The sequence below is a fragment of the Lynx canadensis genome, chromosome B3 (genome assembly GCF_007474595.2).
Source record: "Lynx canadensis isolate LIC74 chromosome B3, mLynCan4.pri.v2, whole genome shotgun sequence".
Taxonomy (NCBI): Eukaryota; Metazoa; Chordata; class Mammalia; order Carnivora; family Felidae; genus Lynx; species Lynx canadensis.
The window spans coordinates 60416883-60434358 of NC_044308.2; the positions used below are offsets into that span (position 1 = coordinate 60416883).

A 17476-nucleotide genomic window follows, 5' to 3' on the forward strand; every position below is an offset into this window, starting at 1 on the left:
GAGGAAAAAACAAAATAAATAAAATGTTTGATAAAGTTTAACTTCTTCCTGTAGGTCATTAACTTTATCCTATTTTATATAATTTGATAGACAAGAATAAGAGACCTTGACTAAATTCATTAAGATAATAAATTAAATCCACAAATATTTATTGGAAGCCTATTGTCAGGCATTATGATAGGCTCTGGAACCACAGGTCTCTGCCCTCACAGAAAATATAGTCTAGAATTCATACAGTGGTTCTGCTAACAACAACAAAAACAACAGCAATTCCTTACAATTTAGCTACATAGAGTATAAGAAAAGATTTTATATTCCCTCACATTTGGCCCTCACAAAATTTCTGAGGTAAACAGATGCTATGCACCCCACCAGACGGCAGACCCAATTTGGCATGCAAAACATACAGTACACATGTCCCTATGCAAACACAGTTTACAATCGTAAGAAGTTATACTATACAAAACCATATGGCCAAATGCCATAGGAGTAGAAGAGATAATAAATGGTAAGGCGATCAGAGGAGTGGCCAGGGCAGGCTCCATGAAGGAAGTGAGACTTGAATTTAGTCACTGAATAGGTAGGCTTTAGATAGATAAAGAGGAGCTTAAGGATATGAAAGCAAGTCTTTATGGGTTGTTAGTGACCAAATCAAAAAGTGCCTTCACAACTGAGTCAGATATTCAGGAAAAAAAGTAACTTCACTGGCTCATTGCTGAATACAATTAGGCTACAAATTAGCAAAGCAATTTCAACATTGACTGGATTTCTTTACTTATTTTTTTTTCAACGTTTATTTATTTTTGGGACAGAGAGAGACAGAGCATGAACGGGGGAGGGGCAGAGAGAGAGGGAGACACAGAATCGGAAACAGGCTCCAGGCTCTGAGCCATCAGCCCAGAGCCTGACGCGGGGCTCGAACTCACGGACCACGAGATTGTGACCTGGCTGAAGTCGGACGCTTAACCGACTGCGCCACCCAGGCGCCCCTGGATTTCTTTATTTTAAAAAATTATTGGTAAAGCCACAATGAGATATCACCTCACACGTGTCAGAATGGCTAAAATCAAAAACACAAGAAACAACAAGTGTTGGTTGGCAAGGACACGGAGAAGAAGGAACCCTCGTGCACTGTTGGTAGGAATGTAAACTGGTGTGGCCGCTATGGAAAACAGTATGGAGGTTCCTCAAAAAATTAAAAATAAAACTACCATATGGTCCAATAATTCCACTATTTACTCAAAGAATACAAAAATTCTTTTTTTTTTAATTTGTTTTTAATGTTTCTTTATTTGGAGAGGGAGAGAGAGAGAGAAAGAGAGAGACAGCATGATCAGAGGAGGGGCAGAGAGAGAGGGAGACACAGAATCCAAAGCAGGCTCCAGGCTCTGAGCTGTCAGCACAGAGCCCGATATGGGGCTCAAACTCACCAAACGTGAGATCATGACCTGAGTAGAAGTCAGATACTCAACTGACTGAGTGACTCAGGGGCCCCAAGAACACAAAAATTCTAATTTGAAAAGATATATGCACCTCTGTTTATTGCATTATTTACAACAGCCAAAATATGGAAGCAGCCCAGGGTCCATCGATAGACGAATGGATAAAGGAATTGTGGTATAAGGGCGCCTGGATGATTCAGTCAGTGGGCATCCTACTCTTGATTTCACCTCAGGTTATGAACATGGAGTTGTGGGATCAAGTCCCAAGTTGGGCTCCACACTGAGCATACAGCCTGTTTGGGATTCTCTTTCTCCCTCCCTTTGCCCCTCTCCCCTGCTTGTTTTCTCTCTCTCTCTCAAAAAAACAAACAAACAGAAATTGTGGTGTATATATATATACAATGGAATATTGCTCAGCCATAAAAAAAAAGTATGAAATCTTGGGGTGCCTGTGTGGCTCAGTTGGTTGAGCATCCGACTTCAGCTCAGGTCATGATCTCGCAGTTCATGAGTTCAAGCGCTGGGTCAGGCTCTGTGCTAACAGCTCAGAGCTTGGAGTCTGCTTTGGATTCTGTGTCTCCCTCTCTCCCTCTGCCTGCTCATGCTCGCTCGCTCTCTCTCTCTCTCTCTCTCTCAAAAATAAATAAACATTGGGGCGCCTGGGTGGCGCAGTCGGTTAAGCGTCCGACTTCAGCCAGGTCACGATCTCGCGGTCCGTGAGTTCGAGCCCCGCGTCGGGCTCTGGGCTGATGGCTCAGAGCCTGGAGCCTGTTTCCGATTCTGTGTCTCCCTCTCTCTCTGCCCCTCCCCCGTTCATGCTCTGTCTCTCTCTGTCCCAAAAATAAATAAAATGTTGAAAAAAAAAATTTTTTAAATAAATAAACATTAAAAGAATTTTTTTAAAGAATGAAACCTTGCCATTTGCAACAACATAGATGAAGCTAAGAAGTATAATGCTCAGTGAAATAAGAAAGAAAAACACCATATGATTTCACTCATATGTGGAATTTAAGAAACAAAAGAACAAAGGGGGAAAAAAGAGACAAAAAAAAACCAGACTCTTAAACTATAGAGAACAAACTGATGGTTATCAGAGGGGAGGTGGTTGGGGAGATGGGTGAAATAGGTGATGGAGATTGTAAGTACCCTTATCGCGATGAGCCCTGGGTGATGTATGGAATTGCTGGATCATTACGTGAAACTAATATAACACTGTATGTTAACTATAATGGATATAAACTAAAATTTAAAAAATAAGATTTTTTTTTTTAATTTTTTTTTCAACGTTTTTATTTATTTTTGGGACAGAGAGAGACAGAGCATGAACGGGGGAGGGGCAGAGAGAGAGGGAGACACAGAATCGGAAACAGGCTCCAGGCTCTGAGCCATCAGCCCAGAGCCTGACGCGGGGCTCGAACTCACGGACCGCGAGATCGTGACCTGGCTGAAGTCGGACGCTTAACCGACTGCGCCACCCAGGCGCCCCAAAAAATAAGATTTTTTAATGAAATAAAATAATAAATAAAAAAGAAATTATTATTATTTAGATGTTATAATTAGTTTTATGGTTATATTTTTTTTTAATCTTTACCTTTTAGGGCTACATACTAAAATATTATAGATGAATTGATGTGACATATACAATTTGCCTTAAAACAATACAGAATGAGGGAAAATAGACAGGAATATAGGTATAGCAAAACTGGCCAGGGGTTAATGATTATTGTAACTGGGTGATGAATACATGGGGGTTCATTATATTAGCCTATTTTTGTGTGTGTTCAAAATTTTAATACAAAGTGTTAAAAATTGTGGTAATGGTAAGTGAGATAACACAAATCAATCCTTCCAGTACAGACTATTAGAAAAATCTGGACAAGTAATATTAAAGACATACGTTTTGAGGCACAGAGGGATACCCAGATATTAAAATTTTTCTGGCCATATACTGGGCGAAGATGGAAGCCCAGAGAAAAGAGGCCAGCATCTGGGGACACTTTTCCTCTTGAGGTCATTTGCCAGATCTTGAGGGGATATGACTCAGAGCAGTTCCCTTGACAACCTCACTGGTCTAGAGAAACCCAGACTGCAGTCCAGATCCCACCCACAGTTGCCCTATAGAATACCACTTGAGCTGGAAACCCAAAGGGCTAAAACACAAGAATAAAAGAGTTAGAAGTACATAGCCTTTGAAGGGTTTGCAACGCAGCTTTGAATGTTGCCAAAACTTAAATTGGACTGAGGTGATTCTGGATCACTAGCATATGCAGAAACGTGGACAAATAAAGAGAAGTCTTCTGCACAGAAAGATACCATTGTCCTACACCTTCAAATAATTTCTATAAAAAAATTTAGCCAACACTATCTGGCACAAAATGGTAACAAACCAAACATCCAAGTAGATCTGGCAATAAATAAATGAAAACCAGGAAAAAATAATAGGCAATATAAAAGAATTATTCACCATGATCTAGTGGGATTCATTCCTGGGCCGTGGGGCTGGTTCAACATTCGCAGATCAATCAATGTGATACATCACATTAGTAAAAGAAAAGATAAGAACCATATGATCCTGTCAATCGATGCAGAAAAAGCATTTGACAAAATTCAGCATCGTTTCTTAATAAAAACCCTCAAGAAAGTCGGGATAGAAGGAACATACTTAAACATCATAAAAGCCATTTATGAAAAGCCCACAGCTAATATCATCCTATATGGGGAAAAACTGAGAGCTTTCCCCCTGAGGGAAACACGACAGGGATGTCCAATCTCACCGTCGTTGTTTAACATAGTGTTGGATGTTCTAACATCAGCAATCAGACAACAAAAGGAAATCAAAGGCATCAAAATTGGCAAAGATCAAGTCAAGCTTTCACTTTTTGCAGATGACATGATACTATACATGGAAAACCCCATAGACTCCACCAAGTCTGCTAGAACTGATATATGAATTCAGCAAAGTCGCAGGATACAAAATTAATGTACAGAAATCAGCCGCATTCTTATACACTAATAATGAAGCAACAGAAAGACAAATAAAGAAACTGATCCCATTCACAATTGCACCAAGAAGCATAAAATACCTAGGAATAAACCTAACCAAAGATGTAAAAGATCTGTATGCTGAAAACTATACAAAGCTTATGAAAGAAATTGAAGATACAAAGAAATGGAAAAACATTCTGTGCTCATGGACTGGAAGAATAAATATTGTTAAAATGTCACTACTACCCAAAGGTATCTACACATTCAATGCAATCCCAATCAAACTAGCACCAGCATTCTTCTCGAAGCAGAAGAAGCAATCCTACAATTTGTATAGAACCACAAAAGACCCCAAATGGCCAAATTAATATTGAAGAAGAAGACCAAAGCAGGAGGCATCACAATCCCAGACTTTAGCCTCTACTACAAAGCTGTAATCATCAAGACAGCATGGTATTGGCATAAAAGAATTTTTTAAATAAAAATTTAAAAAAAGAATAATAGGCAATATAAATGCAAGAAAAATTCAGACCTTGGGGTTATGGTAACTTTAAAGTAACTCTGCTTACTATTTTCAAGGAACTAAACGCAAGATTATAAAACTTCAAAGAAAACTGGAAATTGTAATGAAAGGATCAAATGGAGATTTGGGAAATAAAAAGTACTACAGTGAAAATAAGAATTCAGTATCTAAATTTAATAGCAGGTTAGATACAACTGAAAAAAAAAGTGAGTAGAAAGATAGGTCAGAATCATATACCCAAAATAAAGCACACAAAGACAAAATACAAAAAATATAGACAAGAGGGTAAGAATCATAGCACAGATAAGGAATTGGTCTAACATACCTGTAAGTGGAGTTATAGAAGGAAAGTAGTGGGGAAAAAAGCAATATTAGAATAAATAATGACTAAAAAATATCCACAACTGATAAAGGGTCATTAAACAACAGACTCAAGAAGCCCAGCATGTGCACGAGGTGGACACCCACATGAGAAAGAGGACAGCAATGGCAAGGAGACAGATCACATGTAGGAAGGTAGATCAAAGAAGTATCTCCCCTGTTAGATAAAGGAATTACAAATATGAAAAGAGAGAAATCCAGAACGAACTGTGTTGTGTTGGACTGCAATTAAAGGTACTGGTGTGAATACAGATTACTTAGCTCTGTCCACTCAGAGGGACATTTGGGCATACATAGCACCCAGACCCTAGCTTCTAAATATTATTCTCCACTAAAAAGGAACAGGACTCCTGGGAGAAATGGCTGATTCCAAGACTGAGGCAAAGAAAGTAGATGGGCCTGGAATATCTCTGTGCTAGAAAACAAGGAGGTGCTCAAAAAATAACAGTGATGTGTCAAAATGTCACAAAAGTGTACTCAAAGAGGATTCCTGAGTGCATCAAAATAAAAAAATCACAGTAAAAGAAGATAACCCATTGGATAAAATAGGAAACCATGAATCTAAACTGAAATAAATAAATTGAAAGTTAGATGACGATGGGATATGTACATGATTTCACAGTACTGCCCCACAAATACTTATTGATCACAAAAGGAAAATAGCAATTTCAGAGTGAAAAAGGCTGGCAGCTATCACCTTAAAAATCATAAGTAATGGGACACATTAAAATTGTATACTACTTGATGGCTGTCAAAGTTCATGAAAGTTAAAGAGAGACTAAGGAAACTTTCCAGACTAAAGAGTCCCAGAGAGACAAACTAAATGCAATCTGTGATTCTCAAATGGGCAATTATCAGGATAGTTAGGGAAACTTAAATGGGTTTTAATGATTAGATGGTAGCAACATGCCAAAGTTAATCTCCTGATTTCGGTGGTTGTGCTGTGATTATACAGGAGAACATTCCTATTTGGAGGAATGGAGGGAAAATACCCTAAAATAATCAGGGGAGATGGGTCATTAGGTTCGCAATTCACTCGCAAATGGTTCAAGAAAAAAAGTTCTTTACACTGTACTTGCAACTTTTTAAAAAGTTTACTTTGTTTCAAAGTTAAAAAACAAAAAATTTAGGAGTGCCTGGGTGGCTCATTCGGTTAAGCATCTGACGGTTTCAGCTCAGGTCATGGTCTTATGGTTTGTGGGTTCAAGTCCCAAATTGGGCTCTGTGCTGGTGGATCACAGCCTGCTTGGGATTCTCTCTCTCTTTCTCCCTCTCCCTCTGCCCCTCCCCTGCTCATGCTCTCTCTCCCTCTCAAAAAATAAAAAATAAAAAAAACTCTTGGAAAACTTTTAGAAAAAAAAGAGAATTCCCTTAATCTGCTAAGGCAATGTTTCTCAAAGCTGGTCCAAAGACTGGGGCCAGTTCTCAAATTGTTACTGGTATGTAATGAGATAGAAACAGAAATGAGAGTTTTAAAAACTTTTTTAACAATATGACAAGTGATTTTATATCTTTTGAATTCGTAAAAAGAATTTGAGCTTATAAATTCAAGATGTCTTTCTCATTTTTCTAGTAATTCATCTTTTTTTTTTAAGATTTTATTTTTAATCTCTACACCCAAGGTGGGGCTCAAACTCACAGCCCCAAGATCAAGAGTCGCATGCTCCTCCAACTGAGCTAGCCAGGCACCCCTAATTCATCTTTACTTTATCAAGGTTTTGGTTTGCCATAGATTGGAATTTTTTTTTTAAAACCTGGTCCTATATTTTTGCTATATTTTTATAAGTGTGTGATAAAGAATATTTATTAAAAACAAACACTATTGCAAATATCATACCTAATGGTAAAATGTTGAAGCTTTCCTCTGGGGACAAGATTAAATACTGCTAGCACTTTATTTTTTTATTTTTTTTTTTAATTTTTTTTTTCAATGTTTATTTATTTTTGGGACAGAGAGAGACAGAGCATGAACGGGGGAGGGGCAGAGAGAGAGGGAGACACAGAATCGGAAACAGGCTCCAGGCTCTGAGCCATCAGCCCAGAGCCCGACGCGGGGCTCGAACTCACGGACCGCGAGATCGTGACCTGGCTGAAGTCGGACGCTTAACCGACTGCGCCACCCAGGCGCCCCACTGCTAGCACTTTAATTTAATATGGTACCAGAGGTCCTGGTAAGTGCAGAAAGGCAAGAGGAAAAAAGGTTTAAGAATTAAATTAAAAAAAAAAAAAGAATTAAAAAAAAAACATGTAGATTGAACACATAGAATATTAAAAAAAATTTTTTTCAGAAACCCAATTACCTACCTCCAACACCTTCTACTTTGCACCTTATCCCTTTATGTTAAGATAAAGGCCAAGGCAAAAACATAATACTGTCCTTTTCTCACTTAGATAATACTTCAGACCCTATAACCACTAGCCTCTGATGTGTGCTTTGGGCAGAACTTTGTACGTTTCAGATTTGAACTTAATCTGTCATCTAATTAATAAACTTTTTAATGGAAGGTAGTGGGCTACCCCCTTCCTTTCCTTTGATTTAGACAACTCTCAAGTTTCAGCTCACAATTCTGAACTAGAAGTGTAAGTTCTTATATTTTCATATTTCCTATGGCACCCTGAATAGTATAGGCATCTAGTAGGTATTCAATAAATTCCCAGAGAATTGGTTTCAAAGCAGAAACCACTTTCCACTTTGGAATCACATTCACACAATGTATGAGCCCAAAAATGGAGGTACACAGACACGTATATAGGCAGGCAGGTAGGCAGATAATGTAAATAAATGAAGAAAGCAAATGTTTAAAAAACTAAAAGTAAAAAGTTTGCTGTAATGCCATCAGAGAGTAGTAAGGGGAATAATAGTTCAGTGTGACTATTCAGAGTCTTAGCTTCCAAGGCTGATTCTGTACAACTTAAGTTCAAGGCTCCTTCATTGAGAAATGGGAGGAATGTTGACCTTTATTTGTCATGATTTGAGAAAATGCCGATCAACTTTAAGAAACATGTAACCCAAAGGATCTAAGAGACTTTTTGCTGGGTTAGAATTATTTCCTACCAACCATCCACCCTCCCCCTGAGGGTGGTATCCAAAAGAGCCCTGAGATTTCAGTCCAGTTCCTGTCACTGACCTTGGGTATATGACCCAAGCTGAATGGCTATGCATAAGTTCCTACCTTCTCCGGGTTTCAGGTGCAATGCCAATCAAAAAATCTATGATCACAGGTCTCCCTGATGTACAGGATTCTGTCCCACTCATCTCCTCCTATTCTAGGCAATGTTCCCAGTTCCAACCATGCCCCAGTGAGCTGTGTGATTTGGGAATATCCCCTAGCTTCTTGTAGCTTCATTTTAGCCTTTGTGCAATGGGAACAACTGGACTGTGTCTGAGGTTTCCTCTACTTCCCCACCACACACACACACACACACACACACACACACACACACATTAAAATAAAACACAAAGGTGAGAAACTGTGACACTACTGCATCAACACCTGGTCTGCCCTCAAAGTATTGTTTTACACAGAAATACATATCCACACAGTTTTACAGAGTAAACTCCACTGGCTCTTAGGAAAGCAAATGGCATTTTTGTTGTTTCCAGGCTGCTGTTTATGATGGAACATTTAGGAAAAGACAAAGGTAGCAGAATCAGTGACTGGTACACCTCCACTGGTCATGCCCTGGTCAAAGAAGAGACCAACTCTTGATGTCTGATATAACTCTCTTTTGTCAGGATTTAAATTAGCGTATCTCTGAAGCAAAAGGAGCATAGAATTTGAGTGTTATTTTTATAGCGGCCTGAAAGGGTAAAAACTTCCTCCACAAAAGAACACAACTGTTTCTACTTAATATTAAGATCTAGCCTAATGGGATAAGACAAATGGCACCAAACACCAAGTATCAGCACTCAATGAGGAAGCAGTTCTGACCCGTGTTATGTGTGACATCTCCTCATTTCCCTATCACCACCAGTGGAAGAGAAAGTACTCAGAAAAGGAGAAAGCCTGACCTGGGAGTCAGTCCAGGCCCTGCTGTACCTGGCACCACAGACCCAACCTTATACCATGCCACTTTCCCTCTCATCCACCATGCTTTAGACACATCGGTCTCCTTGTAATCACCCAGCCCTTCTCTCAGGGCTTTTGCTCACGGTGCTCCTTCTACCTGAGTCACTCTCCCCCTTGCTACACCATTCTTCACGTGACTGGCTTCTGAATCTCCTCACATAAGTGTTTTCTGACCACGCTATGCAGATGGACTGCCTACACTGCCCAATGCTCTTTTCCATCATGACATCTATTTATTTTTTATTAGCTTTTTATCACTACTTTAATTGTTTGTTTTCTGCCTCACCCCCCACAAGACTATAAGCCTGCCTCTGAGGGCAGGATTGTCTTTTTTGTTTATTGCTATATATCCAGCATGTAGTACAGCAGGTGGCACATAGTAAGTATTCACTATACATCTGTTAAATGAATCAGTGACCATTAGGAAAGCTTCTCAGAATTCAGTTTGGTCTCAGACTTCCAGGACCACAGTGGCTCACCTTGTACATAGGGCCCCATCTCTGGGTGCTCCCTGACCCGTAGACTGTAGGACTTTTTTTGATCAGATTGCTTCAGCAGATCCCGCACTCGTTCATTATAGATTTCCAGAAAACTAAAGACATGTAGAACAAGGCACGTAATTACATTTTGAAAAATGGGGACATCTTTTCAAAATTACATTGTGAAAAAAGGCAACATATTAGATTTGGAAAAAAGTAGGGGAAACACTAAGCCAAGAATCAGAAGGTTCTAATTCTTGATCTAGTTCTACCTCTGACACTCTAAGACCTTGACCATGCCAAGGAGCCCCACTGAGTCTCTTTCTACATGTGCACAATTGTGCTGCTAGCGTTAGCTGTCATCACTTGACAGTCTTAGGTTTACAATGTCAGCGCTGACTCAAATTTAGCCTTCAAGAGGCTATTTCAGCATGGTTTTAGGATGCTGCCACCAGCCCATATCTTGATCAGGCCACCATACCGCAAAGTCTAAAGGCTTATTTCTTAAGTGATTTCCAAACATGATCTTTGAGCTCTTATTATTCTGTGATGGCATCTTGAGAGCCAGTGTTGAGCAATGAGGACAGTTAAATGAATAAGATTCTGGTCCCTACCCCTAATTTAAGTAGGACAATTCTCATTTCACCTGTTTTATACACAGCAATTCTGGTTAATATATGCTGTATCTTATAGGTATCTACTAGCATTTCATTCCTTTTCAAAATAATAACATAGCTGGGCATCTGGCTGGCTCAGCTGGCGGAGCATACAACTCTTGATCTTGGGGTTGTGAGTTCAAGCCACATGCTGGATGTACAGATTATTTAAAAATAAAATCTTTAAAATAATAACAAAATAGCTACAATTCTTAATTAAAATCAGCAAAGATTTTGTTAAATAAGAAAACATAATTTGGATGTAAATTTTAATAAATAAAAAAATTTAAAAAAAGAAAAAGAAAACAAACTTCTCACAGAAAGGTCTTCCTCATCAGAACACAGATGTTTGCCTGTGAAGCCGGTGACCAGAAAAAAGGCTCCAGATCAGAGCTGAACACTATGCACATTCTTATAAACTGTTTCTTCTTAACCTTCCCAGATTTGGACACAGGAATCCCAGATGTCTCTCAGAGTAGTGGTTCCCAGACTTCACGGCCAATAAAACATTTAATATACATGTACATGCTCACAGACACACATATACATGTCTAAAAATTTTACTTTGCAAACTTAAAAAAATGTATAAATAATGTTCACTATCATTTAATTTTTAAAAAGGGCATTTATTCTTTTTGGGATGATGAAATGTTCTGGAATTAGTAAGGATAACTGCACAACCTCGTAAATACAAAAAAAAACCACTGAACTATACACTTTGGAGGCATGAATTTTATGATATATGAATTATATCTCATGTTTTTTAAAAAGGACACTGAACACCAAAAAAACAGAATACCAAAAATTAAGGGCAATTGGAAACCTTGCACCAACATTTTCGCTACAGGCTGGTTAAAACTTCATATGGGAGTAATCAGCACTGTCTTGGAACTAGAGCTTAGGAACTACTGACCCAAAGAACAACCTACTGGAGCTGGAAGAGGAATTCCAACAGCTGGTGTTAAACTGTAAGGAAAGCGAAGAAAAGGAACCCAGATAGCCAGGGCAAGCTGGTCCACAGGAAACACCTGTTTAAGCCTGGGGATAGGAATTAAGATTCCTACAACCCAAAAATCTAAGTATGTTTCTCATCGCTCTATACTGCAAAATATTTCTGCTGTGACTTTTTTCCATTCCTCTAGATGACTCTTGAAGCAAAGAGAGGACAGCTGAACATGCTACAATTTGGAGTAGAAACGGAAATATCTTAGGCCCTAGGGCCTGACAGGTTCTTACCTTACTTTTATCCTACAAGAGGAAGGCAGTGGGGCATAGTCTTCCTCCCTGATGAAGAGACCCTGCACAAACCAGAGGGTTGGAGTTCACTGAAGGGAGTGTACAAAGGAGGTGTACTTTGAGAGGATCTAGTCAAAATAGAATCTATACCTCACATATCCGTGGCGTCAACCCAACAGAGGCCTAGAGAAGAGAAGAAAGGAAAGCATTACTGTTCACTTACAGTGAAGCTCTCCCACAACAACCAGGAACCAAGGTTGGCAGGGGGATGGGCACATGGGTTCCCTGTGCTACCTCTTCGTTTTAGGCAGGTTCACTGGAAGTATGTAGAAGATTCTATTTGCCTATGCTCTCAGGAGACACTCACGGGAGGAATGTACCAGCTGAGAGGCAGATCACCACCGTAAGAAGGAAGAGTGGAGAAGCTAACAAACACAGGTACCTGCTTTCATGCAATAAAGATTGCATCCTTCTTGGATAAACCTATTTACCACAGTGGGCCCTCCCAAAACACTTCTATCCCTACACATAGAGAACTAGAATACATGGGTGTTTAAAATATACATTTAGGGGGCACCTGGATGGCTCAGTTGGTTGAATGAAAACTTTGGCTCAGGTCACGACCTGACACAGTTCGTGAGTTCATGCCCCACATTGGGCTCACTGCTTTCAGTGCAAAGCCCACTTCGAATCCTATCTCCCTCTCTCTCTGCCCCTCCCCTGCTTGAGCTCTCTCTCAAAAATAAACAAACATTAAAAAAATTAAAAAATAAAATAAAATACACATGGGGGGTCTGGATGGCTCAATGGGCTAAGCATCTGAATCTTGATTTCGGCTCAGGTAATGATCTCCCAGTTCGTGGGATCCAGCCCCATGATGGGCTCTTCATTGACAGTGCAGAGCCTGCTTGAAATTCTCTCTTCCTCTCTCACTGCCCATCCTCCCACACTCTCTCTCAAAATAAATAAATTAAAAAATAAAATAAAATAAAATAAAGCACACATTTAGGGAAAAGTAGCTTCTTTTTTCATTTTAGACCCATTGTTAACATGTATGTAGGTTAAAGCTTTTATACCCGTGGTGTAGTCGGCATTTTCTTTTAATTTCAAATACATAAAGTCACACTAAACACAGACATAGTAGCAATGCACTGAGCCCAAGGCAGCAGGGGTAATCTTTTTTTTTTTAATGTTTATTTTTTTTTTTTAGGTTGTCTTTCTACTTTATTATTTTTAGCACAAAAATGTTTAATTTTAAGGAAGTCCAATTTATCTGTTTTTTTTTTTCTTGCCACTTGTGATTTTGGTGCAGTATATCTAAAGTCATTGCCTAATTCAACATCACAATGATTTACTTCTATTTTGTTTTGTTTTCCAAAAAAACCCTACAATTTTAACACTTAAATTTAGATCTATGAATGATGTTGAATTACTTGCAGTTATGAGGTAGAGTTCTAGCATCTTTCATTTGCATGAGTGTATCTAGTTGTCCCAGCAACATTTTTTGAAAATACTATTCTTTGCCCATTGGATTGTCTCGACACACTTGTGGAAAGTTTAAAAGTTTGTTTTTCTATTTTCTTCCATTGATTTATATGTCAATCCTTATAAGAGGTCCACACAATCTTAGTTTATCTTTCTAGTAAATGATGAAGTCAAGGAGTATGAAACCTCCAAATTTGTTCTTTTTCAAAATTGTTTTGGATGTCCTGAGACCCTTTAATTTGCATATGCATTTTAAGATCAGCTTCCCAATTTCCACAAAAAAAAAATGGTAGCTGGATTTTTTCTTTTAATTTCTTTTTTAAAATTTACATCCAAATTAGTTAGCATACAGTGTAATAATGATTTCAGGAGTAGAATCCAGTGATTCATCCTCTACATATAACACCCAGGGCTCATCCCAACAATTGTCTTCTTTAATGCCTCTTGTTCATTTAGCCCATCCCCCCACGCACAACCCCTCTGGCAACCCTCAGTTTGTTCTCTATATTTAAGAGTCTCTTATGGTTTGTCCCCCTCCCTGTTTTTATATTATTTTTGCTTCCATTCCCTTATGTTCATCTGTTTTGTATCTTAAATTCCACATATGAATGAAGTCATATGGTATTTCTTTCTCTAATTTTGCTTAGTATACCTTCTAGTTCCACCCACATTGTTGCAAATGGCAAGATTTCATTCTTTTTGATTGCCAAGGAATATTCCATTGTGTGTGTGTGTGGTATGTGTGTGTATATGTGTATATGTATATATATATCCACACACACATCTTCTTTATCCATTCATCTATCAATGACATTTGGGATCTTACCATACTTTGACTATTATCGATGGTGCTCCCATAAACATTGGGGTGCATGTGCCCCTTTGAAACAGCACACATGTATCCTTTGGATAAATACCTAGTACTGCAATTGCTGGGTCATAGGGTAATTCTATTTTTAATTTTTTTGACGAACCTCCATACTATTTTCCAGAGTGGCTATACCAGTTTACATTCCCATCAGCAGTCCAAAAGGATTCCTTTTTATCCGCATCCTCACCAACATCTGTTGTCGCCTGAGTTGTTAATTTCAGCCATTCTGACTGGTGTGAGGTGGTATCTCATTGTGGTTTTGATCTGTATTTCCCTAATGATGAGTGATGTTGAGCATTTTTTCATGTATTTGTTGGCCATCTGGATGTCTTCTTTGGAAAAGTGTCATGTCTTTTGCCCATTTCTTCACTGGATTATTTGTTTTTTTGGGGGTGTTGAGTTTGATAAATTCTTTATAGATTTTAGATACTAACTCTTTACCTGATATGTAACTTGCAAATATCTTTTCCCATTCTGTTGGTTGCCTTTTAGTCTTGCTGTTTCCTTCCCATGCAGAAGTTTTTTTATTTTGATGAGGTCCCAAGAGTTTATTTTTGCTTCTGTTTCCTTTGCCTCCAAGAGGTGTTGAGTAAGAAGTTGCTGTGGCCAAGGTCAAAGAGGTTTTTGCCTGCTTTCTCCTCAAGGATTTTGATGGCTTTTTCTTATGTTTAGGTCTTTTATCCATTTCGAGTTTATTTTTGTGTATAAGAAATAATGTTTATTTTTAAGAGAGCGTGCTCATGATGGGGGGGCGGGGCAGAGAGAGAGGGTGACAGAGAATCTGAAGCAGGTTCTGTGCTGTCAGTGCAAAATCCGACATGGGGCTCAAACTCACGAACTGTGAGATCATAACCTCAGCCAAAGTCGGATGCTCAACCAACTGAGCCACCCAGACACCCCTGGGGGGGTAATCTTTCAGAAGGAATAATGTCCCAGATAATGTCCATGTGTAGTGTTATTTGCCACCTGCCCCACCAGTTCAACTAGCCAAGGTACTCCTAAACATAAAACAAAGAGGTGTGCTTAAGGACCTCTACCCTCCCAATTTTCCATGACAAAGTAAGGTTCTCATAAGGCCTTCATATTTCTGAAAGTTCCATCCCAGCAGCTGGTCCTCCTGCTTCTCTCCAACACTCAGATGGAACACATAGCCCCATTTCTGCACAGCCCTAGGCAGCACTTAAGATTCAGTCTGTCTCATCCACTCCTAAGGTGTTAAAAAGCTTCAAGCGACGAACTTGGAAATGATATGAGAAATTCAGCACTGACAGTTCTGCTTCATCAAAAGGAATGGTAAAATTCTAAGGTTCTTCAGGGTTTAATAAGGAAGGGCTAATTATTCAAAGTTCACCTTTCAATTAAAGTGCTAAGAAACCCAATCTTAATACAGAAGAGAGTCCATTAAATCTTATTAAACTTGACTATTAAATTCATATTCTAGCTCTCAGTAGCAAGGACATTTGAGATTCAGGCTTGCTGTGGCAACAGAAAGAGATATATTCCAATACCAACACTCACTGGGGTCCCCAGCATGGTATATGTCTTCCCAGAGCCTGTCTGCCCATAGGCAAAAAGGCATATGTTGTAGCCTTTGGCAGCTCCAGACAGTACTTCGGTTCCCAAATCTTGGAACACCTGTAACAACAAAAGTAAAAAGCATGTCATTATAGTCCTTCCCATAGCATATTGAGGAACCATATCATTTTAAAATTTTCAATGTCTAGCCTTGTGCCCAACATACAGTAAGTGTGTTAAAACACATTTGAATGAATAAATTTTCCCTAGTAAACTTTTTCTGAAACTGAATTCATTCTTGTAAAATCATAGGGAATTAATAGTCATGTGTACTTGAAACACTTTATAATATTTTTGGATTAAAAAAACCCAGGGGTGGGGTGACTGGGAGGCTCAGTCAGTTAAGTGTCCAACTCTTAACTTGGGCTCAGGTCATGATCTCGTGGTTCGGAAGTTTGAGCCCTGCATTAGGCTCCACGTAGATGGTGCACAGCTTACTTGGGATTCTCTCGGAGTCTCCCTCCCTCTTCCTCTCTCTCTCTCTCTCTCAAAATAAATAAATAAACTTAAAAAAATAACCCTGGGGTGCCAGGTTGGCTCAGTTGGAAGAGCATGTGACTCCTAACTTCCGGGTTGTAAGTTCAAGCCCCATATTGGGTGTAGAAATAACTTAAATAAATAAAACTTAAAAAGAAATTAAAAAAAAAATAACCCAGAGTAGTGACATATGGAATTGTTCAATCACTATATTGTACCCCTGAAACTAATATAATACTCTATGTTAACTAACTAGAATGAAAATAAAAACTTAAAAAAAAAAAAAGAGCTGTATTTACACTTCTTACCACACATAAAGGTTGAGGTAAGGTTGATACTATTTGTGGATCTATTTACCCATCCTCTCTCCAAACTTGTGGTAGTAGTATAGAAAAGTAGGGTTGGAGCTTGTTATTTAAAGAGAGAGGATTCATGTAAAATATATTTTTTAGTAGGGCCTAACATTAGGGAAAGTTCTTAAAATGATTTCTCTTCCTCTAAACAGCTACCTATAGTTTAATTATTAAGAACACAGGCTTTGGGGGGTGCCTGCGTGGCTCAGTCAGTTGAGCATCCAACTTTGGCTCAGGTCACAATTTCACGGTTCGTGAGTTCGAGCCCCACATTGGGTCCTGTGCTGACAGCTCAGAGCCTAGAGCCTGCTTCAGATTCTGTGTCTCCCTCTCTCTCTCTGCCCCCTCTCTGCTCATGTTCTGTGTCTCTCTCTCAAAAATAAACAAACATTTAAAAAAATATTAAAAAAAAAAAAAAGAACACAGGCTTTGGAACTTTCTAGGTTCAAAGCCTGGCTCCTTGGGCAAGTAACCTTACCTCAGTTTCCTCATCAATGAAACAGATTTTTAAAAAGCACCTAAGAATAGGTTAAGGGAACTCTGAAACAACATCAAGCATACTAACATTCACATTACATGAGGCTGAGAAGAAGAGAGAGGAACAAAAGGGACAGAAAATTTACTTCAAGAAATAACAGGGGCGCCTGGGTGGCGCAGTCAGTTAAGCGTCCGACTTCAGCCAGGTCACGATCTCGCGGTGTGTGAGTTCGAGCCCCGCGTTAGGCTCTGGGCTGATGGCTCGGAGCCTGGAGGCTGTTTCGGATTCTGTGTCTCCCTCTCTCTCTGCCCCTCCCCCGTTCATGCTCTGTCTCTCTCTGTCCCAAAAATAAATAAACGTTGAAAAAAAAAATTAAAAAAAAAAAAAAAGAAATAACAGCTGAAAACTTCCCTAACCTGGATAAGAAAACAGACATCTAGGTCTCAGAGGCAAAGAGAGCCTGAA

The 17476-nt window shown here is 39.1% G+C and overlaps 1 protein-coding gene across 2 annotated transcripts in view; it reads right to left on the reverse strand.

The window, feature by feature from the left end:
• The window catches only part of STARD9 (StAR related lipid transfer domain containing 9), a 122518-nt gene that overhangs the window by 56414 nt on the left and 48628 nt on the right, over nt 1-17476 (reverse strand). For both annotated transcript variants that reach the window (XM_030318388.1, XM_030318387.1), the window contains exons 4-7: nt 15647-15763; nt 11923-11955; nt 11773-11834; nt 9881-9993 (exon numbers count right to left, since the gene is read on the reverse strand). In XM_030318388.1, the coding sequence (XP_030174248.1) occupies nt 9881-9993; nt 11773-11834; nt 11923-11955; nt 15647-15763 (325 nt within the window). The remainder of the gene's footprint in view (nt 1-9880; nt 9994-11772; nt 11835-11922; nt 11956-15646; nt 15764-17476) is intronic.